Source organism: Oryx dammah, unplaced genomic scaffold (genome assembly GCF_014754425.2).
Source record: "Oryx dammah isolate SB20612 unplaced genomic scaffold, SCBI_Odam_1.1 HiC_scaffold_5, whole genome shotgun sequence".
Classification (NCBI taxonomy): Eukaryota; Metazoa; Chordata; class Mammalia; order Artiodactyla; family Bovidae; genus Oryx; species Oryx dammah.
This window is the reverse complement of record NW_024070189.1, coordinates 60901422-60924225: the sequence shown is the minus strand read 5'-3', so window position 1 is coordinate 60924225 and position 22804 is coordinate 60901422. Positions and strand designations below refer to the sequence as shown.

The following is a 22804-nucleotide window of genomic DNA, read 5'->3' as shown; positions in this document are numbered from 1 at the left end:
GCCGGACTAGATGGGTAGTTTCAGTGGACCACAGACTACTCCACTCCATGGACAGGCTGCAGCTCAATTAGCTGGGGAATTTTTGAAAACATAGACCTCCACAGCCTCACTCCCAGAGACATTGGCCAGGAATCAGAAAAAGTACCTCAGGTGATTGTGACGTGCAGCCAGGTTTCAGACTCAAGGTCTCAATTTCCAGAATATAAACTTCATGTGGACGAGAACCACGCTTGCCTTATTAATGTAGGTTGCCCTGTGCCTGACGGCATATAGTAGGTTCTCAACAAATACTACTTGAATGACAAGACGCATAAAATCCCACCAGTAATTATGCGGGTGTGCAAATGGTTCCTCGCAGTTGCCCTAAACTAACAGCAGATGGTGGTGTTGCATCAACAGCGGCTGTCCAATGGACTGATGTTAAAAAATACAATTCAGTGTTCCCAAGCTGCCTCACCTTCCCCTTCTCCATGTGCAGAGGAACGAGCACACGCTGGAACCTAGAGATGGCCTTTTTTTTCCGCACAGCCATCTGCTGGCACTGCCCACCCCTGCTGAGGAGGCACTCAGGGACACCACCCCCTTCTGCGGCCTCCTCCGCTAAAGTTCACACAGAGGTGAACACAGTGTGAGCCACCGGGGCCCCCATGCCAGGGTCTCTGGGCTTTAGCCAGCAACGAACACCTACTGGACAAGTACATGGGTGCCCAACTCCAGAGGGGAGGCTTCCCTGAATCTTAGGGAGGTGAAGCTCTAAAGCAATGCTGCCCCGGGAGCCTGAGGCCAGGGCACTGAGGAAAGAATCCACCTCGGGGAAAGAGACGCCCCCTGAATTGAGGTCACTGTGCCTCCCTCGTCACCATCCAGGGCCTCTGGCCCAGGTGAGAGGCACGAGCAGCCTGAGGGACATCCACTCAGCAGTGACCCCTGGGCAGCCCGAAACAGCAGTAAGGCCTCCAAAGGCAGCTCTATCCACAGGAGGAGGCTGAACTTTCTGAGGTGGCTCTGTGCTCGGCTTTGCTCAGGGCCGCCCCTCCACACCTTCTGCTCCAGGTGCTCCGGGGAACAGCCACACACCTCAGTGTGCTGCTCTGCTCCTGAGGAGCTGCCCCTGCACCCTGGGCTGTGACCACTAGCTCTCACACCTCAGTCACACATAGGATTTCCAGTAAGTCCAAAGAAGACTCCAGCAATACTATCAACTGAAATTGCTAAAAGAGCCCTGTAAAGGAAGGAGAACCAGGAGACATGAATTGAACTGGACCGTTGGGAATACCTACTGCAGCCCACTCATTTCACATCTGAAGAAGCGGAGGCCAAGACCACACAGCATGCTCGAGTGGACCCAGAACCAAGGTCCAGGCCTCCTGCCCTCCACGCATGTGCTGTGTGTTCAGGAAGGGCCAACCTGTCAGCATCGGCAGAGACGAGCTCCCTAAAAATAGCCTTCCAAACACAAATGCTTCTTAAATGGAATCATCCAGCTTTTTTTTTCCTAACTAGTGAGTGAGTATACAGTGATTCTTGAAAGATATTAAAACAGCCTAAAAAAAATAAAATAAAACAGCCTAATTTTCAAGGAATGCTTGAGGAAGTGGTCATGTGTTTGGTGGTATAAAATGAGATCACAACTCAATCTTCAAAAATACAAAGATAATAAAGTAATAACATTGTGGGGGAAAGCTCTCAGTTGTGGCTTCCCTTCCCAGAAGTCACAGGGCCTACCGGCAGCCAGGGTGGTCATCAGTCACCACTGCCACAGGAACCGGGGACAGAGAGCAGGTGCCCAGCCCCCACCGCCTCCGTCTGCCCTCCCAGACCCTCTCCCCGGGGCCCCCACGTGATGGGGCAGACAAAGCAGGGAAGAAGGGGCTGCTGCTCCACTTCCTGGAAAATCCCAAAGCTCCTGGCCTTCCCCCAGGAGGGGGCTGACGTGAAGAAAAGTTGGGGAAGAGACACCAGTTTATCTTCAAATACAAACCTGACTTTTGACCCCCTAAGACAAAGACAGGCAAGCTTTAGCTTTTCCAGGGAAGACTGGGACTTCATAAGAACGACACTCAGATCATCTGAGGTCAGAAAAAGCTAACTTTGAAGGGAGACAGACCTGAGTAGGAATCCTGACTCTGCCAGTGACTAATGAAAATGATGAATGACAGGACCTTGGGCTAATTAACCCCTGGTTGGCTCACTTTCTAAATCTGCTAAGTGGAGTTACATTGTGTGAGCTATATTGTGAACCCCTGCAGGGCTGTGATGAGGATTAAACATAAATGAGACATAGAAAGTGCTTATTAGGACAGCACCTGGCACACAGCAAGCTTCACTTTCAAGAGACGTGGACACCTCCAAACAAACGGAAGAGATGACGAGGAAGGGAATATGATCCCATTGGTTCTCTACAAAGGGATCCCCCCTGAGAAAGGTTAACTCGTTGCAAAGGTGCGAGTGGGATTACATACACTGAAAGCAGACAAGAGGGAGGGAAAATAAGGTAGAACGTTAAGCTTTTGGCCTCCAGACCCACCGGTGAGAACAGACACGGCCTGCCCCCTGAACCCCAACTCCCTACCCCACCCCATACCTGCGCCGCTGCGGCGAGTGCTCATGTCCGCCACATATGTCCACTCATTGGTTGCTGGGTTGTACTGCTCCACGGTGCTCAGGCACTGGCGAGAGGCCCCATCATAGCCCCCTACGGCATACAGCTTCCCTGGAACAGACAAAGTGGCCAGGGGTCGGGGGTGCTTCGGACCCTGGCATGGAACTGGAGCGTAGCTGAAATTTCGCCTGTAACCCACCAGCACACCCTCACCTCCATCAGGGTTCAGGGCTCCTTCCCCAGGAAGACCAACCAGAGCAAGCATCCTTCATGATTCTGCCTCCTACTTCCTCTGAAGCCCTGGGCTCCTCCTCAAAGCAGCACAGAAGCTTTATCTCAAAAAGCACCCCAAACACCCAGTGCAAAGCTATGGCCTGGCATCACCAGGGCTCAACATATTCTCACTGGTGAACTATATTAGATCTTCTCCAGAACAAGGCACCGGGGAGATGGAAAATTTAAGGGCCCCTGCTGCAGCCAGGCTGGCAGACTTTCTGGCTAAAGGCTCACAACAGCAAACCGAACAAATATGGAAAGATATTCTCCAACAGGAACCCAAACACTGTCTTCACCATGCTTTGTACTCTATCCACCACCCAGGCAAGCAAAGCATGTGAATAGAGTGCTCTGTGTGCACTCTGGGCTAGAGTGGCTGGAACTGATCTGCTGTAAGATCCCCTTACAGTTTCTGAGCCATGCACAAGAACCCCAGAGTACCATCATCTATTTTTTTTCTTTATCTTGGAATAGGCAAAAGTTTATTTAACCAAAAACAAAAAGTGTAATCCTAAAGGAAAATATTGATCTATTGGATTACATTCAAGTTAAACTTTAAAAAAAAAAAATTGAAGGATAATTGCTTTACAATGTTGTGTTACTTTCTGCTGACCATCACCTATTTTTAAAATAAAGTACCGTAAACTATTATCGAAGAGCACCATTTTGGCCTAAGGATGGTGGTGAGGTGGGCAAGGGGCAGGAAACTGGTATTTGAGCTCTCCCAGAGAGATTTGAACATTTGGGTTTAACATGTAGTCTTAGAATGCAGTGGGATTCCGTGTGTGTGTGTGTGTGTGTGTGTGTGTGTGTGTGTTGGGTGCGGGGGTCCTACTTCATCTGAGGTCTCAGTTCTATGGGGGACCCTGGAGTTATAATTAGGATCTACACTGTAATAAGTGTATAATAAGGATGTATACTAGCTGCAGGCTAAATAAATACCACCAGATGCAAATCTACTTAAAAGATTTCTTTTTGGTCAATATGTACTTTCTTAATGAAGACACACCAAGAATACAACCAGTATGTGAAAAATCTGCAATTATTTTAAGTCAGAAAGAGATTCTCAGGCTAAGAACCATGTTTTACCATCAAGACTTTACTGCATCAAATGTAAAATTATTTCTTCTTCTATCATTGAGCCTGGTTTTGTTTTCTGCCTCAAGAGCCCTCTCAACCGGCCCTTTTGCTCTCGAGACAGAAAGCAAAACCCTGACTCAGACAGGCTCCCCCAGGACCCAGGCTACTCTTGGGGTGCGTGCTGGCTCAGAGGTAAACACCTGCCTGGCCAGTTATCCATCACAAGGGAGGAGACAGGCCAGGGGTGTGGAGGAGACAAGACGCTCCTGAGGGCAACCCCAGTCTCTAAAATACACCATCTCTGCTCTGTTGGGAGCTTCTGCCTCATCTCTCAGCCTCACTGTCCCTTTTTCTACACAGAGATTCTTCAGGACAGCCGGTAGCTAAAAATCCTGGTCTTCCTGTTTTTGTCCCCAGTTGTCAGTCAGGCTGTGACGCCGTGGTAAGGAGATGAGGAGAGGGAGGCGGCAGCCGAAACAGCTTCAGATTCAGGATGGAAAAGATAAATAAACCCCCAGTCTGTCCTCCGTGTTGACAGGGTGTGCTACCACACAGCACTTCTGCCATGCAGAACATGCTTACAGAAGCCTCTGTCAAGGGGGTCAGGGGGAATATTTCTGATGAGCGCCATGAAGGCATCTCCTCTAACTCCCATCAACCATCTCAACCCTGTGTCAGCTGAAAAAATACCCATTCAAGGTTTCTCCTTTCAGGGATACGCTATTTTTAACCCCTACACTATTGTTTGATATTCCTGACTAAGGAGCAAGGGGGGGAATGGGAAGGTGGCTAGACAAAGCACTTATGCTTGGCAGACAAATCAATTTCTGTTTCACCAGGAGGATGAGATTGCAAGAAGCAATTTATCTTGGTAGGAGGACAAAACCCTTTCACTCACTAAGGTGACTCGTTCTGCGTGTTAGAACAATATACTTTTAAATTAAAATTTAAACTACGTAACACTGGTACAGACCAAGAGATGCAGCAAGAGAAAATTACATTCCTATTAATGTCTAACTCCCTGCCCAACACTCTCCCCGAAGCATGTGTGTGAGCTGTGTGTACACGTGAGAAAGAGAAAATGCCTGTGTACCTGTGTGAATGCACAGATTCTCCACTAAATTCCCACTTCAGGACAGGCTAATAAGTCAGTGTTGTCCTGTGAAGTATAACAGTTGAGTACAAATAATACTCTATGGTTTAATATGTTGAAATCATACATATTTCTAAAACTCCTCTCAGTTATTAATAACATTTGCCAATGTTCTGAGTTAGAACCTGGAGACCTGGGTTCAAGGAGTGACTGTGCTGTTTTCCAGTATGGGACAGGCACACTGATTACTCCTCTGGGACTCAGTTTCCCCTTCTGAAGAATGGAGGAAATCCAAGTCCTGCCCTTCTCCTTCGAGAGAGTTTTAGGAACAAAACGAGAAACTGGATATGAAGGCACTTGGCGCTCCAGTGCACTGTCCAGCCAGGCCCCAGACCGCACCCCTCTTCCTACCTCACCACACACATCCTTCCTGACTGAGCAGGACCCAGCACCAACCCTCCCTTCAGTGACTAATCAAAACTGGGGAAAGTCACCCACCCCCCTCAGGGTTCTGCTGACAATCCTCGACATAAAATATGAGGACAAAACTGATCAAACAGCTGACTCTCACCCTCCCAAACACACTGTACTCCTGCGTTATATCTTGACTCTGGACTCCCCAACCTGTAATATAGACAAATAACCGAAACGAGAGCCCAGCATTTTCCCTCTAGGCTCCTCCTGGTACCCCCAGTCCAGCTCACCTACTTTCTAGCCTTAGGCCAGTAGCTACACCTCTCTGAGTCTCAACTCCTCTGATCCGCTAATCAGGATACTAGTACCCAACTCGGCAGTAAGGGGAGGAACAGAGCCAGGACCCTGGGAGAAGGCCTGGGGGCCAGGGCAGGAAAAGAAGCCGTCCATTGCCGCTCCTTACCTTCTACGACACCCACGCCTACACTGCTACGGCGCGTGTTCATCGGGGCCACGAAGAACCACTCATTGGTCTTGTAGCTGTAGGCTTCTACTGACGCCAGGCCTGGGGGACAAGCGACTCGTGAGGTTTCTATGGCGCCAGGCCTCACCCTGCTGGGCTGAGAGTGAGGATGGGGCAAGAGTGCAGACCTGGGGGCCGAAAACCCAGGGGAGTATGACTCAGCAATACCTCTGCCTCACCATGCATCCCATGGCACCTCCATAAATACACCTGCAGTGTCTGTCTGAGGGGGCCACTAAGACCTGACCTAGAGAGTGGGCTGTGAGAAGAATGAGGGTCTAAAGTAAATCATAAAACCACAGAATGGACTAAATACCTGAGATTGCCTCACTGAACACCTATTTCAACCTTCTTTCCCTTGTCTTCCTCAATTTTAGAGGCTAGAAAGATGAAAACTTTCTCTTCCCAGACTTCCTTAGAGCTGGGGGTGACCAAGTCAATGCAATCTAAGCAGGATTTCTGAAATAGCCTTTGATTTTCTGATAAGAGCCCCCCTTCTCAGCCCTGACCCCTTCCCCCAACCCCACTACTTCTTGCTACCTGGAATACAAACGTTTTGGCAAGAGCTATAACAGCCAACCTGTGACCATGAGGACAAGTCTAAGAGACTCTGCAAGATCTTGGCCCAAGATCCTTGAACAACTAAACCAAGCCAGCAATTGCCAACCTCTGACTTTGTTTCACAAGTAAAACAAAAGCTCTCATTTGTTTAAGCTATGGTTTAGTCAGGTTTTCTACTAGCAGTCAAAAGCAGTGCCTAAAAGAAACAATGCCCCACTATCCTTCGTTCTCTTTACTCCCAGTCCCCCTCACTAGAAGCAGCCTCCGGAGGGGCTACATAACTTGGAATTACATGAAAGAGGCAAAGAGAAGGTTGCAAAAGTTTACCAACTAGTGAAGACAGAAATGAAATTTCAGAGGGATAAAGTGTATTGTTTTTCATGTCACTGGGGACCAAAAGAGTTAAGTGTTTACAGAGACATCCACCTGGATATATAAGAAGAGGTAAGATAATTTCTCCAAGTCCATGTCCACTAGTATTAATAGTTTCTGATTCTGACTTTGGAGCAAGATGAACACCAGGAGCAAGGAGACGCTTCTGCAGTGTCACAGTCTTGCACAGCTTTGGTGGGGCAGCAGGAAGGGCAATGGAGAAAGGCATGTGACTCAAGCCAAGTCTCTTCCCACAACTGAACCTCAGCTCTCCCGTCTGTTCAGCAGAGGGTTCAGATCACAGTCCCGAGACACCCTCCAGTTGAGCTTGCTCTATGTTTTATCTGTGGAGTAAATGAGTTCCCAGACACTAGAAAGGAAAAAACGGACTCTTCTGAGGGTAGGGTACTTCCTGGAACCTAGAAATGAGAGCACGTGGATGGTATTGTGTGTGTAGGAAGGTGTGACTCTGACACACAAGCTGGGAGGGGAGGAAGGATGGGTATGTTCTTGGGACAGTAGCTACAGAGAGACCAAAGGTTGGCCCAAGAGCTGGCTGAGCAAACCAGGCTTGTGGGTTCAGTTATTCAGTTGTGTCTGACTCTTTGTGACCCCTTGGACTGTAGCCTGCCAGGCTTCTCTGTCCATGGAATCCTGCAGGCAAGAATACTGGAGTAGGTTGCCATTTCCTACACCAGGGGATTTTTCCCAACTCAGGGACTGAACCTGCATCTCTTATGTCTCCTGCATTGGCAGGAGGATTCTTTACTGCTGTGCCACCTGGGAAGCTTCAAACCAGAGTAACATGGAGAGCATGTCTCAGGCTGGATGGTGACTGAGTCCAGGACCTACCAGTACTGCCATCAAAGCCCCCCACGGCATAGAGCAGGTCATTGAGCACAGCTGCACCCAGCGTGCTCCGGCGCTCCTGCATGCTGGCGATGGACGTCCACTGGTCCTTCACCCCATCATACACGTCCACTGTCCGCACACGCAGTGAGCCATTGAACCCGCCCACAGCATACACATGGCCAGCCATGAACACCACACCTGAGGCACAGGAAACCAAGGCATCAAGGTCATCTCAAACAGCTGATGACACATTTCGATAAGTGACAATGTGGGAATGAGGCAGGCATATAAATACTGATAGTTTAACAGAGAAGGTGATCTCCAACTTGTGATATTTGGAATTCACTATGGGACTCATTAGATTTCTTCTCAGATTTGCTCATTTTGTTTGTGTCAAGCAAATATTTGCATTAGCCTAAAGTCCCTAAGCACATAAGAACTGACCCCAGAAGGTACAGCTAGAAAGTGCGCAGGTAGGGAAGGGAAAGGAAGGGAGTGTGGAATGCACAATGTTTTCAGAAACAGGGAGCAGAATTTCAGCACCCTGCAGAGACCTGCAGGGTGGGAGCGGGAGCTAGGGGGCAGCCGGCACACTGGGAGACCATGCGGCTCACCTGCTCTGCATCTCCTGGAGGGAAGCTCAGCGATCTGGTCCCAGCGATCCTCTTCAAAGTCATAGCACTCCACGCTGCGGATGGCCTTGGGTGCCTGGCCACCAACCACGATCATGACCTCCAGAGAGACAAGTGGACATTAGCTGGCTGCCCGAACATCCAGACCTATGGGTCACCAACCCCTGCTACATACATGCTCACAGCTCAGGGTCCGTGGATGACCTGAAGTGCCAGTTTACAGAGCTACATACATGAAGATGATGCCCCTGATCACCAACAAGTATGAATATTCAAGAAAAGTCTAGTGAACATCTTCCCACAGAAACACAATCATTAAGTCTATGCTTCCCAAGTGCCCCTACTCACAGTTGTATTGGGGGCATGTGAGGCCACTTGGGGCATCTTCTACCATCTGCGTGTCCTTAAGGACCGGAGGCAAGGAGACTAAATTTTATATTGGAACAAAATATTCATATATATATATATCAACATCTGAATGTATTTTGGAATAGAGTATAGAAGTTGGATGCATTTTTAAGATAAAATTAATTCAAAAATATTTTTGAATGAATAGACTGTAGGGGGTACTTATTCACTGGAGTATGGGAAAAAATTTATAAAACACTGTTTGGTGGTGGTTACCACAAAAATGTATGTGACTGATGATGTTCTGAAAAATAATGTTACTAGTACTATTTCTGCAAGTAAGGTAGTAGCTACCACTGCCAGTCATCATGTGAAGTATGTTGTCATTCCTCTGTCATCGCAACTCAGTGAGGTAGATATTACCATCAACATTGATAGGTCAGGAAAGTAAAGCTCAGAGAATATAGGGAAACTGCCCAGGGTCACACAGCTAAGAGCAGCAGAAGAGAGACTAAAAGCCAAGTGCCTCTGACACAGAGGTGAAGGCAGCCCCTCTCTGCTACTCACTGCCCCACTCTAAAGACAGGGTCTATGCCAGGACAGCTCACTACACAATGGTTTTCAAACTGCAGGTCACATTTCTTTGGTGGGTTATGAAATCAATTTTAAAAAGTTTAAATCAGCACACTTTTAATAGAACAGCACAGAAAATACCACAAGGATGTTATCTCATGAAATACTTGTTCTGGTTATACATACATGTATGTGTCTCCTAGAAAGCAATTTAGGCATATTTCTTAGTGTAGGATGTAGTATTTAAAAATGAACAAAAAAATAAAGTCACTGTTTTGGCTGTAGCAACAGAACGTCATCACTCCATTGTGGTATCCCCATTGCTATGACAACTGTCATGAGCTATTAATAAATAAAAATTAAAGCACCAGAGTTAACAAAATTTTACATATTTCAATAAGCTTACACAAAATTCATGGCTGTCCCACAATGACATTACTCTCACTCACTCATTCCAATATGCTTTCTTAAGTGGAGAGAAAGAGATGAAGTCACAGGCAGACAATCAATATAAGTCACAGGATCTTCTCATTACCTGAGGCTTGTCTTATTTACCCCAGTGGATCTCAAACTTCAGTGTGCATCAGAATCCCCTTGAGGGCTTGTTAAGACACAAACTGCTGGGCCTCACCCGCAGAGTTTCTGGTTTAGTAGGTCTGAAGTGGGCCTGAGAATACATATTTCTAACAAGTTGATGTTGATGCTGCAATTCCAAGTCACACTTTGATAACCACTGTTTTCCTCCTACAAATACAGGGATTTCCTGATGATGTGTCATTAACCATTTTTGCCATTATACTTATCATAGTGTTCTTTACTCCTCCTCAAAGTGATTGTGGGGAGAAGAGTGATCATCGAAATCTGTGTCAGCACACAGGAGCACACCCCTCAGCTGAACATTATCCACCATAGAGGGAGACAGATATAGGGCTCACCACCATTGCTCAAGATCAATTATTTATGCCCCAGGATTCTAGAATCAGGCTCACCCACTGCCCATGTGGGTGGTCAATGGTCATCAGAGTTAGTCTGCAGCTCCTCTGTGACCAAATGTGAGTGAAAAACTCAGAATTCAGTTCTGATTTCTGGACTATCCCGAAGGAACCCAGGGCACACAGTCCAGGCTCAGGGATGCTGTTGCCTCCAGAAATAAATGTTCTGCATTTGACTTTCCTCTGCTCAGGAGGTCTGCTGCTCTCTATCAGGAGCAGTCCTTTTCAGGGAGATGCAGAATTCTCCATTATTTCCTATCAGCAATTCTTGGCTGAGATCCACAAACAGTTCAAGAGGCAACGTTAATGAACACAGCCTCCTGGCAAACTTCAGACAATGCCCAACTTCTTCCTCCAGGGCTGAATGACCTGAGCTCATAAACATGCACAGAATTTGTACTGCCTTTCTGGTTATGAGTTGGTCAAGTTAAAATGAAGTCAAACCATTTCAAGGATTTTCTCTGATATCTGATTTTGGGGCTAAGTAGGAATAAAACTAGTTTTTAGCTTTCTTTCTGCAATGACCTCAAGTACCCAAAATCCTCACACAAGTTGTTTCCTCTCCTTAAAATACTCTTCCCCAATCTGATGCCCCTCCTCTAACACCTACTTATCTTTCAAGTCTCAATTTACACATCACTTCCTCCAAGAGAACCTCTTGACCGCCAAAGCTGAATCACAGGTCCTTCCCCAAGATCACATACGCCCAGGGTTCTCCCACTAAAAGTGCCCAATTTTATGCTCTTTCTGGTAACTTTGTCTCCCCTCTAGACAGTTAGCCTTACCAGCACAACAAAAAAATATCTGTCTCAATTACTAAGATAATCCTTGGGCCTTAAGGTACCAAGTAAAAGTAATGACTCAGATATTTATTTAGAATAAATGAATAGTAAAGACCACATGCAAAGAGTTAAATGAAAAAACACACAGTTTAAAAAAAAAAAAATAGCCAGAATATCTTTCTTGGATTAAGACATGTTGGACACCAGATTACAATTCTAGGGACAGAATTTGAAGAAAACAAACAAAAAGAGAAAGAGGGAGCTTTTCCCATCTTTTGATTCAACCACCAGAAGACAGAAGCTATCAATTCTTTGCAGCAGCTCTCAAAGCTTCTGCCATAAACAAAAAAAAGGCAAAGCTTCGGGTGACTTAACCATGTCCCAGAAACTATCTTCCACCAAAGTAGGGAGATATCAATACATTCATATTGGAGAAAATCCAGAGAATTTCCATAGTAACACAGAAACAATATTAAAGAAATGCAAAAATTTGATGTACACAGACAAAAATGATACAGAAGAAGGTTTTCAAAATAAATTTACCTTTGAGCTCATAAAACCACTGGTGAGAGGCTGTACAATGATCTGGGAAGAGCAATTATGAGGTTTTGCAAATCATTGCTTTCTGAAAATGTGGAGGCAGCTCAAGGCAGAGGGAGGAATAGGTGTGCTTTCTGCTTCTCTTGTAAGCATAAGAAACCCAATTTCTATGGCAGGTCTTGCAAAAAGCCATCATACATGGAGCTCTATGTTCATTGCCGTGTAATTGTGCAGTGTAAAAAAGAACAAATTTCCTATCTTGACTACTAATGGATAGTTGTTTCCATAGATACCTGAACTTAGCAACCAATTAGATAAAAATGAGTATTCCCCAGAGTCTACATGTATTACATCTCTGAAACTATAAACTTCCAGCTACTTAAAGAAACCACAGTTTGTCAGGGCAAGAAGAGACTTGATCCGTTCTTTCTTGCAAGCCCACATTTGACATTTCCAGAAAAACTCAGGCCCAAAGAGTTCAACAGGCCTATTTTTTCTTTCCCCAACATCCTAAGTCTCACTTTACTAAGGAAGTGTAATGTCTTTAATACAAATTAGTGAATCAAATCAGCTGGTTTAATGACCACTATTTTTAACATTTATCCTTCAAGGTAACTAACTCTGAGTTAAGAACTATCAGTGGTCATATGGGAATCACAAAATAAAGAACTGGTTCCAGGCTAACAATCATGCTAGACCAACCTTAATCACATTCAAGATCAGCAGTGTATTTGGGAGTCCAACAGGGCACCCAGGGTCCTGACTCCAAGTCTGAGTCATCACTGTGTAGAAGGCTGCAGATCTCCTGGAGAGGAGGGAGTTCTGGATGATACAACATTGGTGAGCCAGACTCAACAGGGTACAGCTACTGGATAACTCCCAAGGAAAACACCCTCATTTTAGAAAGCCAAGTGGTTGTTAGCTTCAGGGATGTTTGAGAGACCATGGAAAGACTATCTGATTTCTTAGGAAGGAAACTGCACTCCCAGCATAACAAGATGGCTTTTAAAAACAAAAACATGTCATACTATTTCTTTCACTTGGATGAGTCTGACTCTACCAGTGTGACCTGGGAGCCAAGGCTGTTGCCCCTCCTTACGATCTAACAACTGCTCTCTACAAAGAGCCATTAGCGAGCAGAGACTGGCCAGAAAAAGGGCAGTGAGTGAACAGCGCAGAACTTCCCAGCAGGACCCAGACCCTAACTCATAGACTCTGCACTGAGGTGAGTGGAATGAACTAGGCTCTGCACAGTGTTCACAGGCAAAGGTAGAGTGCGTGTCCAAGCTCTCTTCCACGACCGGTGAGCTGGGCAGAAGGCAGGCCCAGCCAGTCGGTCCCTCGGGCCAGGGCAGGAAGCGAGTCTCTCTTACCCTGGTGCGTGGGGCCGCAGGGCTAACACCAAAAATTCATCCGAAGGAGCATGTTCGAGGTTGAGGCAGAAGACTTGTCCCAAGCAGGTTCCCGAGCATCAGGTGCTCCAGGCAAGGACTGACAGCCAGGATGCAGAAATGAGGGGTGGAGAAGCAGCAATGCAAGAGCAATACCCGGGGGAGGAGAGCACGAGTGGGAAATGGACTCTGGGGCCAGACACACCTGTGCTCAAACACCAGCCCCGTCACTAACACTCTGTGTGAACATGGGCAGCCACTTACCCTTGCCAAGCTCACTTCCACTACCTAAAATACCAGGATGACAGGATACTTCCCCCATGGGTGTCAGGAGGCTTAAATAATATAAGTCATTTAGTGTGGCACTTGGTAAAGAGCACACACTAAATGTTAGCTTCTATTAGTAGATCAATGCCAGCATCATTACTACCATTTAAAACAGTTGCTAAAAAACAGATTCTCGACAAATGGTAGAAAAGGATACTTATGATCTGTGAATGGGAGAGTGAACATCAGTAACTCCAGGGATAATGATGGGGCTTTTTCAGGACCCCAGAGTGTTTTCCAAGGTACGGCCTGAGTCTATTGGAAGGATCAAGATGAGGGAAGAACAGTGTCCACTCACCGGCCTGGCCCAGGAGAGAAGTCATCCGACCCACCCTGCCAACAAGCCTTGGTTCCAACACTATCTTCTGAAAGCAGGACAGCCCAACCTAGGAGGAAGCCACCCACTATCAGCCCAAATGAGCTTTTAGTGTCATCTAAAAGTTTAATAGAGATGTCAACTGAACTGAGATGACAGTGAAAAGTGCCAGATTCAGTACATCTCTAAAGGGTTTATTTCCATCTTCCTGAAATCTCATTTCTCTGCTACCATCTGCAGTACATGGTAACGTAGGAGTGTTGAGTGTCTGGGAGACAGCCCCTAGTTGTCCATGGCAACCCAGCCATGGGGAAAGTGCTGGGCGGTGAATGTGTAGGAGCTCAGATGAGGCTATTAGCTGTTCTGGCTTGAATGTGTCAGTATGATCAGTGTGTATGAGGCACAAGAAAAAAAATCCCTTATTAGCCTCTGCAGCTATCTCAAGGCAGAGTCTTGCTTCTTCCAGGGAGGGGATTTGGCTGGCAAACAGTTCACTGCTGAGAATTGCTGAGAACAGTACAAATCTCTCTCCACCACTTAGTTTCTCAAAGTCAGCTTTGTCAGAAAGCCAACTTGGACTGAACTCATGAAAGCCCAAACCTGCTGGCCCCTGGAATTCCTGTGGCCACTCTTTCAGGGAGCCCCATTGTCTCCTAACTTTTCTTCCTCATTTGGCCACTTCTATATTTCTACCTCACTTTCTCAAAAGGACTTCTTAAAAGTCCTCAGAGGGTAAGAATTGGGTTTCTTTCTACCCAGTATTCAGCTAAAATGCTTTTGTAAAGTGTGGAGGCATAGTCTGGAATCACTCTGTTAAATCTCAGCTCAGCTATTTACTAACTATGCTTATAGACATATCACAAATTCTTTGGTACTCCTCCACTGAAGACATGGAACTCAATTACCACCCTTCCCTTGAGTGTGGGCTAGACTTGCTGACTTGCTCCCAGCAAATAAAATATAGCAGAGGTGATGGAATATCACTTTGAGAGAAGGTTATTAAAAGACTACAGCTCCCGTCACGGGCGAGCTTTCCCATTCTTTTACTATAGAAATTACTCACTCTGAGGGAAGTCAGCTGCCAGGTGTTGAGGACACCCAAGTAGCTTATGGAGAAGGCTATGGGGTGGAGAACTGTTGCCTACTGGCAACCACGAGAGTGAGCTTAGAATCAGATCCTCCCTAAACGAGCCTGGAGAGGACTGCAGTGTGAACCAGCAGCTTGACTAGAGCCTAACAAGAAGTCCTGCACCAGGACAATACAGCCAAGCCCCTCCAGGATCCCTGCCCACAGAAACTGTGAGATAACAAATGCTTGCTATGTTAAGCCACCAAAGTTAGGGTAATCTATAATGCAGAAAGTGATAATACATAGCAAGGTGACATAACCCAAGATTCAGTTTCCTCATGCATAAAAGGAGGATGATGACAGGTTTCACAATCCTATGAGGTAACAAATGTAAATCATTCAGCCCAGTGCCTGGCACATGCTCAGCAATTAGACCTCCTACCAACATCCATGTGGGGTTAGTACCATGTCATGGTCAAAAGCAAAGACTTTGAGTTGACCAGACCCATAAAGAACTCTTAGAAGTCAATAATTAGAAAATAATTTTTTAGATGTTTAAAGATTTGAACACAGATTTCACCAAAGAAGACATACAAATGACAAATAAGCACATGAAAAGATGTTTGACATCAATAACCAAAGAAATTTACATTAAAGCCACAGTGAGATGCAACCACATACCTACTAGAATAGCCAATCTTTATTTTAAAAAAATAGATAATACAAGTATGGTGAGACAATGGAGTAACAAAGACACATACATTGCTGCTGGGAAAGCAGAATGGCACCGTCATCTAAACAAATAGTTTAACAATTTCTTAAAAAGTTAAACATACAGTTGCCACTCAGCCCAACAACCCTACTCCCAAAAGAATGTATTTACCCAAAAGAAATTAAAATATATGTCCACACAAAGATCTATAAGTGACTGTTCAAAGCAGGCTTATCTGTAAAAGCCAAAAGACTGGACACCAAACGTCCATCAACTGATAAATGGATAAACAAAGTATAATACATTCATACAATGGACTATTCCTTAGAAATAAAAAGGAATGAACTCCTGATACATGAAACAACATGGATGAATCCCAAAAGCATGCTGCTAAGAGATATAAGGCAAGATCAAAAAGCTGCATATGGCATAATTACATTTATATGACACTCTAGAAAAGAGAAGACTGTAAGGACAGAAATCAGATCAGTAGCTATCAGGAGGTGGGGGTGGGAGAAGGGGCTTGACTACAAAGCAACACAAGAGAATTTTTTAGAGTGATTAAAATATTCCATATTTTGATGAAGATGATGGTTATATGACTGTGTATAGTTGTCAAAATTCATCAAACTGCATCCCTAAAAAAAGCAAATTTTACTGTGAATGAATTATTATGCCTCAATAAACCTAAAAGAAAATAATCTGGGATGTTGATAATGAGGGAAGCTACACACTGTAGGGGCTGAAGGTATATGGGGAATCTCTACCTTCCCCTCAATTTGGCTATGAATCTAAAAGTGCACTCAAAATATAAAGTCTTGACTTAAAGAAATAAATGTATTAGAAATGCATCTTTTAATAAGATGAATGAGATATTATAGTGCTGTAATGAAAGAATATTTTGCTGAGAAAGAAAAAGAAAAAAAGAAAGGAAAAATGAAGGGAAGGTGAGAAGAAAGGGTAAATGGAAGAGGGGAAAGAAGGAAAAAGAAAAAAATAAAAGAAGGAGAAAGAAAAGAATCGTTTTTCATCTGCCACCAAAACCTGAAAACCTGTTCCTAGAGGCAGTTTGGCACAAGAATTTGTAATGGAACACCGTGTTAAAACCCCAGCTCTATACTTTCTAGCTGTGTAACTTGGCAAGTTACTTAACCTCTCTGAGTAAACTCTGTAGAGTAGGGATATGACTACACTGACCTATTTCTGTCACAGTTTAATGAGCACAGTCTGTAATCTTCACAGTGACAGCTCCCCTCAGAACACCCCATTCATTCCTCAACCCTGCAGTAGGGATCTTGTTAATTTAAGTGCCCACACAGTGGTGACAGGAGTAAGAGTTTGAGAAGCAGGGTGGACAATACAATCTTACATCATTCAAAGATTAAAGTTGGGGGAACAACGAGGCAAAGAGTAGCCATGCCTTTTGTTTTTAAGTCCCTACAACAGATTCAAAGGAAATCATGGTTCCAGTCGCCTGTAGAAGGCTATGTGCCCAGAAATCTAAACATTTCATTGGAAAATAAATGGTTCTCAAGGAGTAGAGGCAACATGGGGACATCTTTGGCTTCCTGAAACCAGGGGTGGACTCTGCTCAACTACAAAGTATGTGGGAAGGGGCACAAGGTATGTTGCTGAGGCCGGAGTTCGGGCTGTTTAGTTCAGGCCCAGACACAAACTTGGCTTTGATTTTCAAAACTGTTTTTTTGTGGGTGTATGTGGTAACACCCAGATGGGAGCCTAGAAAAAGGAAAGGTCACTGGCTATGGTTACCACACAAAGAAAATGGGCCAGTGATGCACCACTTCCTTAGCTCCAGAATACACTCACTGGGAAAATACATCATTACCCTGATATCAGAAAGGATGAGGAACTCAGCTTCCAAAGAGAAAAGTCACAGACAAGCAGCAAGGCCAGCTGAAAACCCAGGGTGTAAGAAACAGCCTGCACACAAAACAATACAACGGTGTACCTTAGAATCAGTATTCTTCAGAAACAAAGCTGGTGGAAATTCAGACCATAATGGAAGGTGACATTCAAGTCCATGGGAAAGAGGAAAACTATTGAATAAAATAACTTTGAGGCAACTGGCTCATGACTTACCATACAAACAAAGCTGGATTCCTATTCTCACTCCTTGCACAAAAACCAATTATAAGTGCATCAGGCAGAAGACAGATCAATTTGACTACCTATTATTTTTTCAGGATTTCAAAATGTTATAAACAAATTTAGAGACAAACTGAAAACTAAGAAAAAAAATATTAAAATACATACAAAGACCTAAACTCTTTAAAAAGCACATCTAAAAACCATTAATAAAAAAAAAACATACAGTCCAACAAAAAAATGGGAAAACGACATGAACAGAAAAGTTCCATGCCCCACCCAAAACAAATGTCAAAAATCCCATGAAACCAAGGTTAACCTTACAATTAAAGAAAAGCAAACCAAAACAAGATGCCCTCTTTAAAAGGATATCTAACATATAAATGTTTAGATATGTAAAAATGGAAATTATTGAAAGGCCCATCAATATAGTTATATAAATAACAGTACGTAAATATAATTAAATGCTGTACCCCATTACAATTTAAATGCTGGTTTTACACATACTGATAACACTGAAAGTAGTCTGTGACACTTGGTTGAGTAGACAAAAAAGATTTCAATCTGTGTAGCAAGAGTCCATTTATCTAAAAGTGTGTGTTTTGATTTATTTGTGAATAAGTGTGCAGAGATATATCCAGAAGAAATTCACCAAAGTGATTGTCCCTGGGTGGAGGGGTTTTTACTTTATTTCTAAACTGCAATATCCTTTTAATAACCTGCAATGAGCACATATTTCTATAATAAAGTTATTTTCACTTTGAAAAACATGAAGACATTTCAATGCAATATTCCAACAAAACAAAACACATCAACATGCAGTAAGGCAAATGGTCTATCAGACAGCAGTCCATGCCTGTAGTTCCCCTTCTAGCCAGCACTGGCAACAGGTGGCAAACAGGTAGGTAAAACTCTCAGGTTTACAAAGGTGGAGCAGGTGCAAGATGGTATGGGTTCAAGAATAGGTTTGGAGGGGGAGAAAAACTGAATTCAAAATCGGGTTCTACCACATTAGCTGTGTTGACTTTAGGCAAGTTCCTTAATATCTCTGGCCTTCAGCTTCCTCCTTGCTGAACTAGGATAAATACTTCTACCTTCTATGTGATACCTTCAGTTCACTGCCTGGTGCACAGTAAGTACTCAATAATGTCAGCTGCTTCTGTTATTATCTGGGACATTCACATTGCAGCCACTATGTTCTCCATGATCTGGTGTCACACAACAGAATGGAGAGAACATTGAGTCTTGGACAACGTGCTTCTTGAGCCCCATGAAACCCTTCCTGGAAGCAGCAGGTGAGGAGTAAGGCAAACTGCAAAGGGGAAGAAGAGGGCAAGGAAAGGGTCAACATAACCCCCGAGTTCACCTGCTTGTGATGGATGAGCCAACATGACTCACCCCTCTCCTCCACCCTTTTGGCTGGGACCTCCCCCATAGACTTCGTATGTTAGGATCCTGGAAAGATGATGCAAATGCCAAGCCAGAAAGAACTTTACAGACTATATATTGCAGCATTCTTTTCATTCTGGAGGTGAGGGACATGAAGACCGGGGAGAAAAGGGGACTCACAGGGAACCAGAGCAGCCAGCACCCAGCATAGACTCTCCATCATGGTCCCCTGCTATGCTCGCCCTTCCCTCCCCCTCGCTCCCTCACAGGCTTTCATTTCCCCCATTCCTTTCCCCTGCCTTATTAGCTGTCGGGCTTCTCAAGGGCCCTTCTCTCCTCTGGCAGCCCTAATTGACTTTATTGGCTCTGTGGTGAGGGGAGAAACTAGAATAGGGCTATTCTGACTAGAGAGAGGATTGCTGTGGCCACCACTAAGTCAAAACTTGCACAGCCATTCCTCTGCTTCCAAATGAAATAGAGCCCAAACTCTGGTGTGAAACAAGAAAAGGAGAAGAAGACAAGAGCCCGAGTTCTCAAACCTCCCTGGTGACACTGAAAGTTACCACACTCTTAGGAAAGGAAGACCCTGGAAGAGAGAGATACCAGCAGATTCGAGAAGAACCAGCAGACTCCATCTCCTAGGTGGTAAATACAACTGACATGTGGGGCAGCCATGGGTGAGGAGAGACTTGGAGGCAGGTGTGCAAGGCCATTTTCCCAGGTCACAGTCTCAACTCTTGGTAGTGGGCTGGGACTTACCTTGGGCAGGCTGACTGGAGTCCTGGGCTTGGTCCTTGGGTTTTTAATCAAGAGCCTCTGATCCAGAGGGAGCAGATGGTATTTCATGGCCTCGATGAGGAAGTCCTTACAGGTGTTGTTATTCTTTATCAAAGCTTCTTCTTCAACTGTCTAAAGGTAATAACCCATAGGTGATCCCGGGGCAGAGTTCAGCCCCATTTCCTATGCCATCTTCCTGGGCTGAGTCATTCCTGTGCTCCCACTCATCCATTCCCACATCGCATTGTCTCAAACCCCAAGACCAAGGTCCAGAGTTACCACCTGGTGCCCACCTCCTGCATTTCAAGAGTGCAATGGAGTAAGTGATGAAGCTCTGGCATCAAATCCCAGCTCTACCACTTACCTCCTCTGATCCTCAGTTTCCTCATCTGTAAGATGCAAGGCAGGCATATTAAAGTATCCCACAACCTCACACATTGTATTTTCTTGTAAATGTAAATAATATAAAGACAATTTATTGTCCCTAAGGCTTCTTTCCACATGCCCCTTGATTGGAATGTATTAGGTTGGTGCAAAAGTAATTGCAGTTTTGCATTGCTGAACTTTGCTGTTTGATATTGGAATACATTCTTAGATAAATGTGGTTATATTACATATCATTTTAATGTGCATTTCTCGCTTTATATTTTCTTTGCTAATGACTAATTACTTGCTATTCATATTTATTTTAGGCTATAGAAATTATGTTAGACAAAAAACAAATTTGAGTGATCTGAGATCAAAATGAGTTGTAAAACAGTGGAGACAACTTATAACATCAACAATGCATTTGGCCTAGGAACTGCTAATGAACGTACAGTGCAGTGATGGTTCAAGAAGTTTTACAAAGGAGACAAGAGTCTTGAAGATGAGGAGCGCAGTGGCCAGCCATCGGAAGTTGACAACGACCAACTGGGAACCATCATCAAAGCTGATCCTCTTACATCTACATAAGAAGTTGCTGAAGATCTCAATGCCGACCATTCTACGGTTGTTCGGCAAATTGGAAAGGTGACAAAGCTCGATAAGTGGGTGCCTCATGAGCCGACCAAAAATATTTTTTTAAAAATCATTGCTTTGAAATGTCGTCTTCTCTTATTCTATACAATAACAATGAACTTCCAATAAATTTCTCAATTGGATTGTGATATGTGATGAAAAGTGGCTTTTATATAACAACTGGCAACAACAAGCTCAGTGGTTAGACCACAAAGAACCTCCAAAGCCCTTTCCAAAGCCAAACTTGCACCAAAAACAGGTCATGGTCACTGCTTGGTGGTCTGCTGCCAGTCTGATCCACTATAGCTTTCTGAATCCTGGTGAAACCAATACATCTGAGAAGTATGCTCAGCAAATCAATGAGATGCACCCAAAAATGCAATGCTTGCAGCCAGCATTGGTCAACAGAAAGGGCCCAGTTCTTCTCCATGACCACACTCAATCACGACCACACACCACACTACCAACACTTTCAAAGATGAACAAATTGGGCTATGAAGTTTTGCCTCATCCGCCATATTCACCAACTGACTACCACTTCTTCAAGCATCTCGACAACTTTTTGCAGGGAAAACACTGCCACCACCAGCAGGAGGTAGAAAACGCTTTCCAAGAGTTCTTTGAATCCTGAAGCATGGATTTTTATGCTACAGGAATAAACAAACTTATTTCTCACTGGCAAAAATGTGTTGATGGTAATGGTTTCTATTTTGATTAATAAAGATGTTTTGTCCAGTCACAAGACTTTTTGCCCTCTGCTCCCAGGAACCTCAGGCAGCCACCCCTATGGGCACATGCCTAGGTGCTGTTCCTGCTCCATGCTCCCTCCCTTTGCCTTTTATTTCTCAGCTGCCAAGATCTTGGAAGGCTGAACATTTCCCAGCTACTTCAGTCGTTCCTTATGTGAAATTCAGAAGCCCCACCATTCCGGTTACCATCCTGTAGGTACTTTCTGGTTTGGTCAGTCTTCCCTTTCATATGACTTCTAGACTGAACTCTTGGTAAGATATCTAAGAGATGATCCAGTACAATTTTTGCAAGAATGAATCAGGATTTTCATGACCAAGTATTAGAGAAGAGAGTCTTTTTCTTCTCAGTTTCTACCTGTTGTGGCCTGAAGTTGGCTTCTACTTTTTCAAGAATATCACCAGGCATTAACAAACACAAAACTACTTCTCAGAGCAGCTTCATAGACATTGATTTTTCAAAATTAAATAAGCATCTGGTGGACTGAAAATGTTTTATACCTGGTATTCTGAAGATATTTTGACTACTGCCAAAAGAAATCAATTCCTTCATGCTGTCTCCTTGTGGATGTTGTCATATGCCACTGGGTTGTGTAGAGCACAGGCTCTGGGGGGAGGCAGACTTGTATTTGCACCTCGCCTCTTCCACTTACTGCTTGTGACCTTGGACTTTGCCTATTAGGAAAACCAGCTTTGAAGCTCAGCAAAGAAGGGAAATCCATTGAGAACAGTCTGTAAAGAGATCAGCCCTAAGCCTTTGGCCTGGGAGCACTGATTCCAACCAAGATCCTAGACTACCAGAGAACTAACCCTAGAGAGTATCAAATAGTGAGAACTCATGCAAAGGAAACTAATTGAACACAAGCCCCAGCATCACCCAACCACCAGTAGCACCCTGTGCAGGATGCCTCATCTAAACAACAAACAAAACAAAAATACAAGCCAAATCATCAGCAGATAGGATTACCACCTCACTCAGCCTTGCCCATCAGAGGAAAAATAAACAAACAAAAACTCAGGACAAATCTCACCCTATATGAAGCTTACACAAACTACTGGACCAACCTTAGGAGGACAGAAACCAAAAGGAACAAAGAATTAACCTTGAAGCCTAGGAAAAGGAGACCTCAAACATAATAAGTTAAAAAAAATGAAAAGGCAGAGAAATACTACACAAAAGAAGGAACAAACTAGAAACACAGAAGTCCAAATAAATGAAGAGGAAATACACAAACTACCTGAAAAAGAATTCAGAATAATGATAGTAAAGATGATCAAAACCCTTGAAAACAAAATGGAAAAAAATGCAAGAATCAATTAACAAAGACCTAG

The 22804-nt window shown here is 44.4% G+C and overlaps 1 protein-coding gene across 1 annotated transcript in view; it reads right to left on the bottom strand.

Moving 5' to 3' along the window:
- The window catches only part of KLHL3 (kelch like family member 3), a 118398-nt gene that overhangs the window by 8141 nt on the left and 87453 nt on the right, over positions 1 to 22804 (bottom strand). Inside the window, exons 8-12 of the mRNA XM_040240031.1 lie at positions 19710 to 19859; positions 8388 to 8505; positions 7774 to 7971; positions 5929 to 6030; positions 2585 to 2713 (exon numbers count right to left, since the gene is read on the bottom strand). Coding sequence (XP_040095965.1) covers positions 2585 to 2713; positions 5929 to 6030; positions 7774 to 7971; positions 8388 to 8505; positions 19710 to 19859 — 697 coding nt within the window. The remainder of the gene's footprint in view (positions 1 to 2584; positions 2714 to 5928; positions 6031 to 7773; positions 7972 to 8387; positions 8506 to 19709; positions 19860 to 22804) is intronic.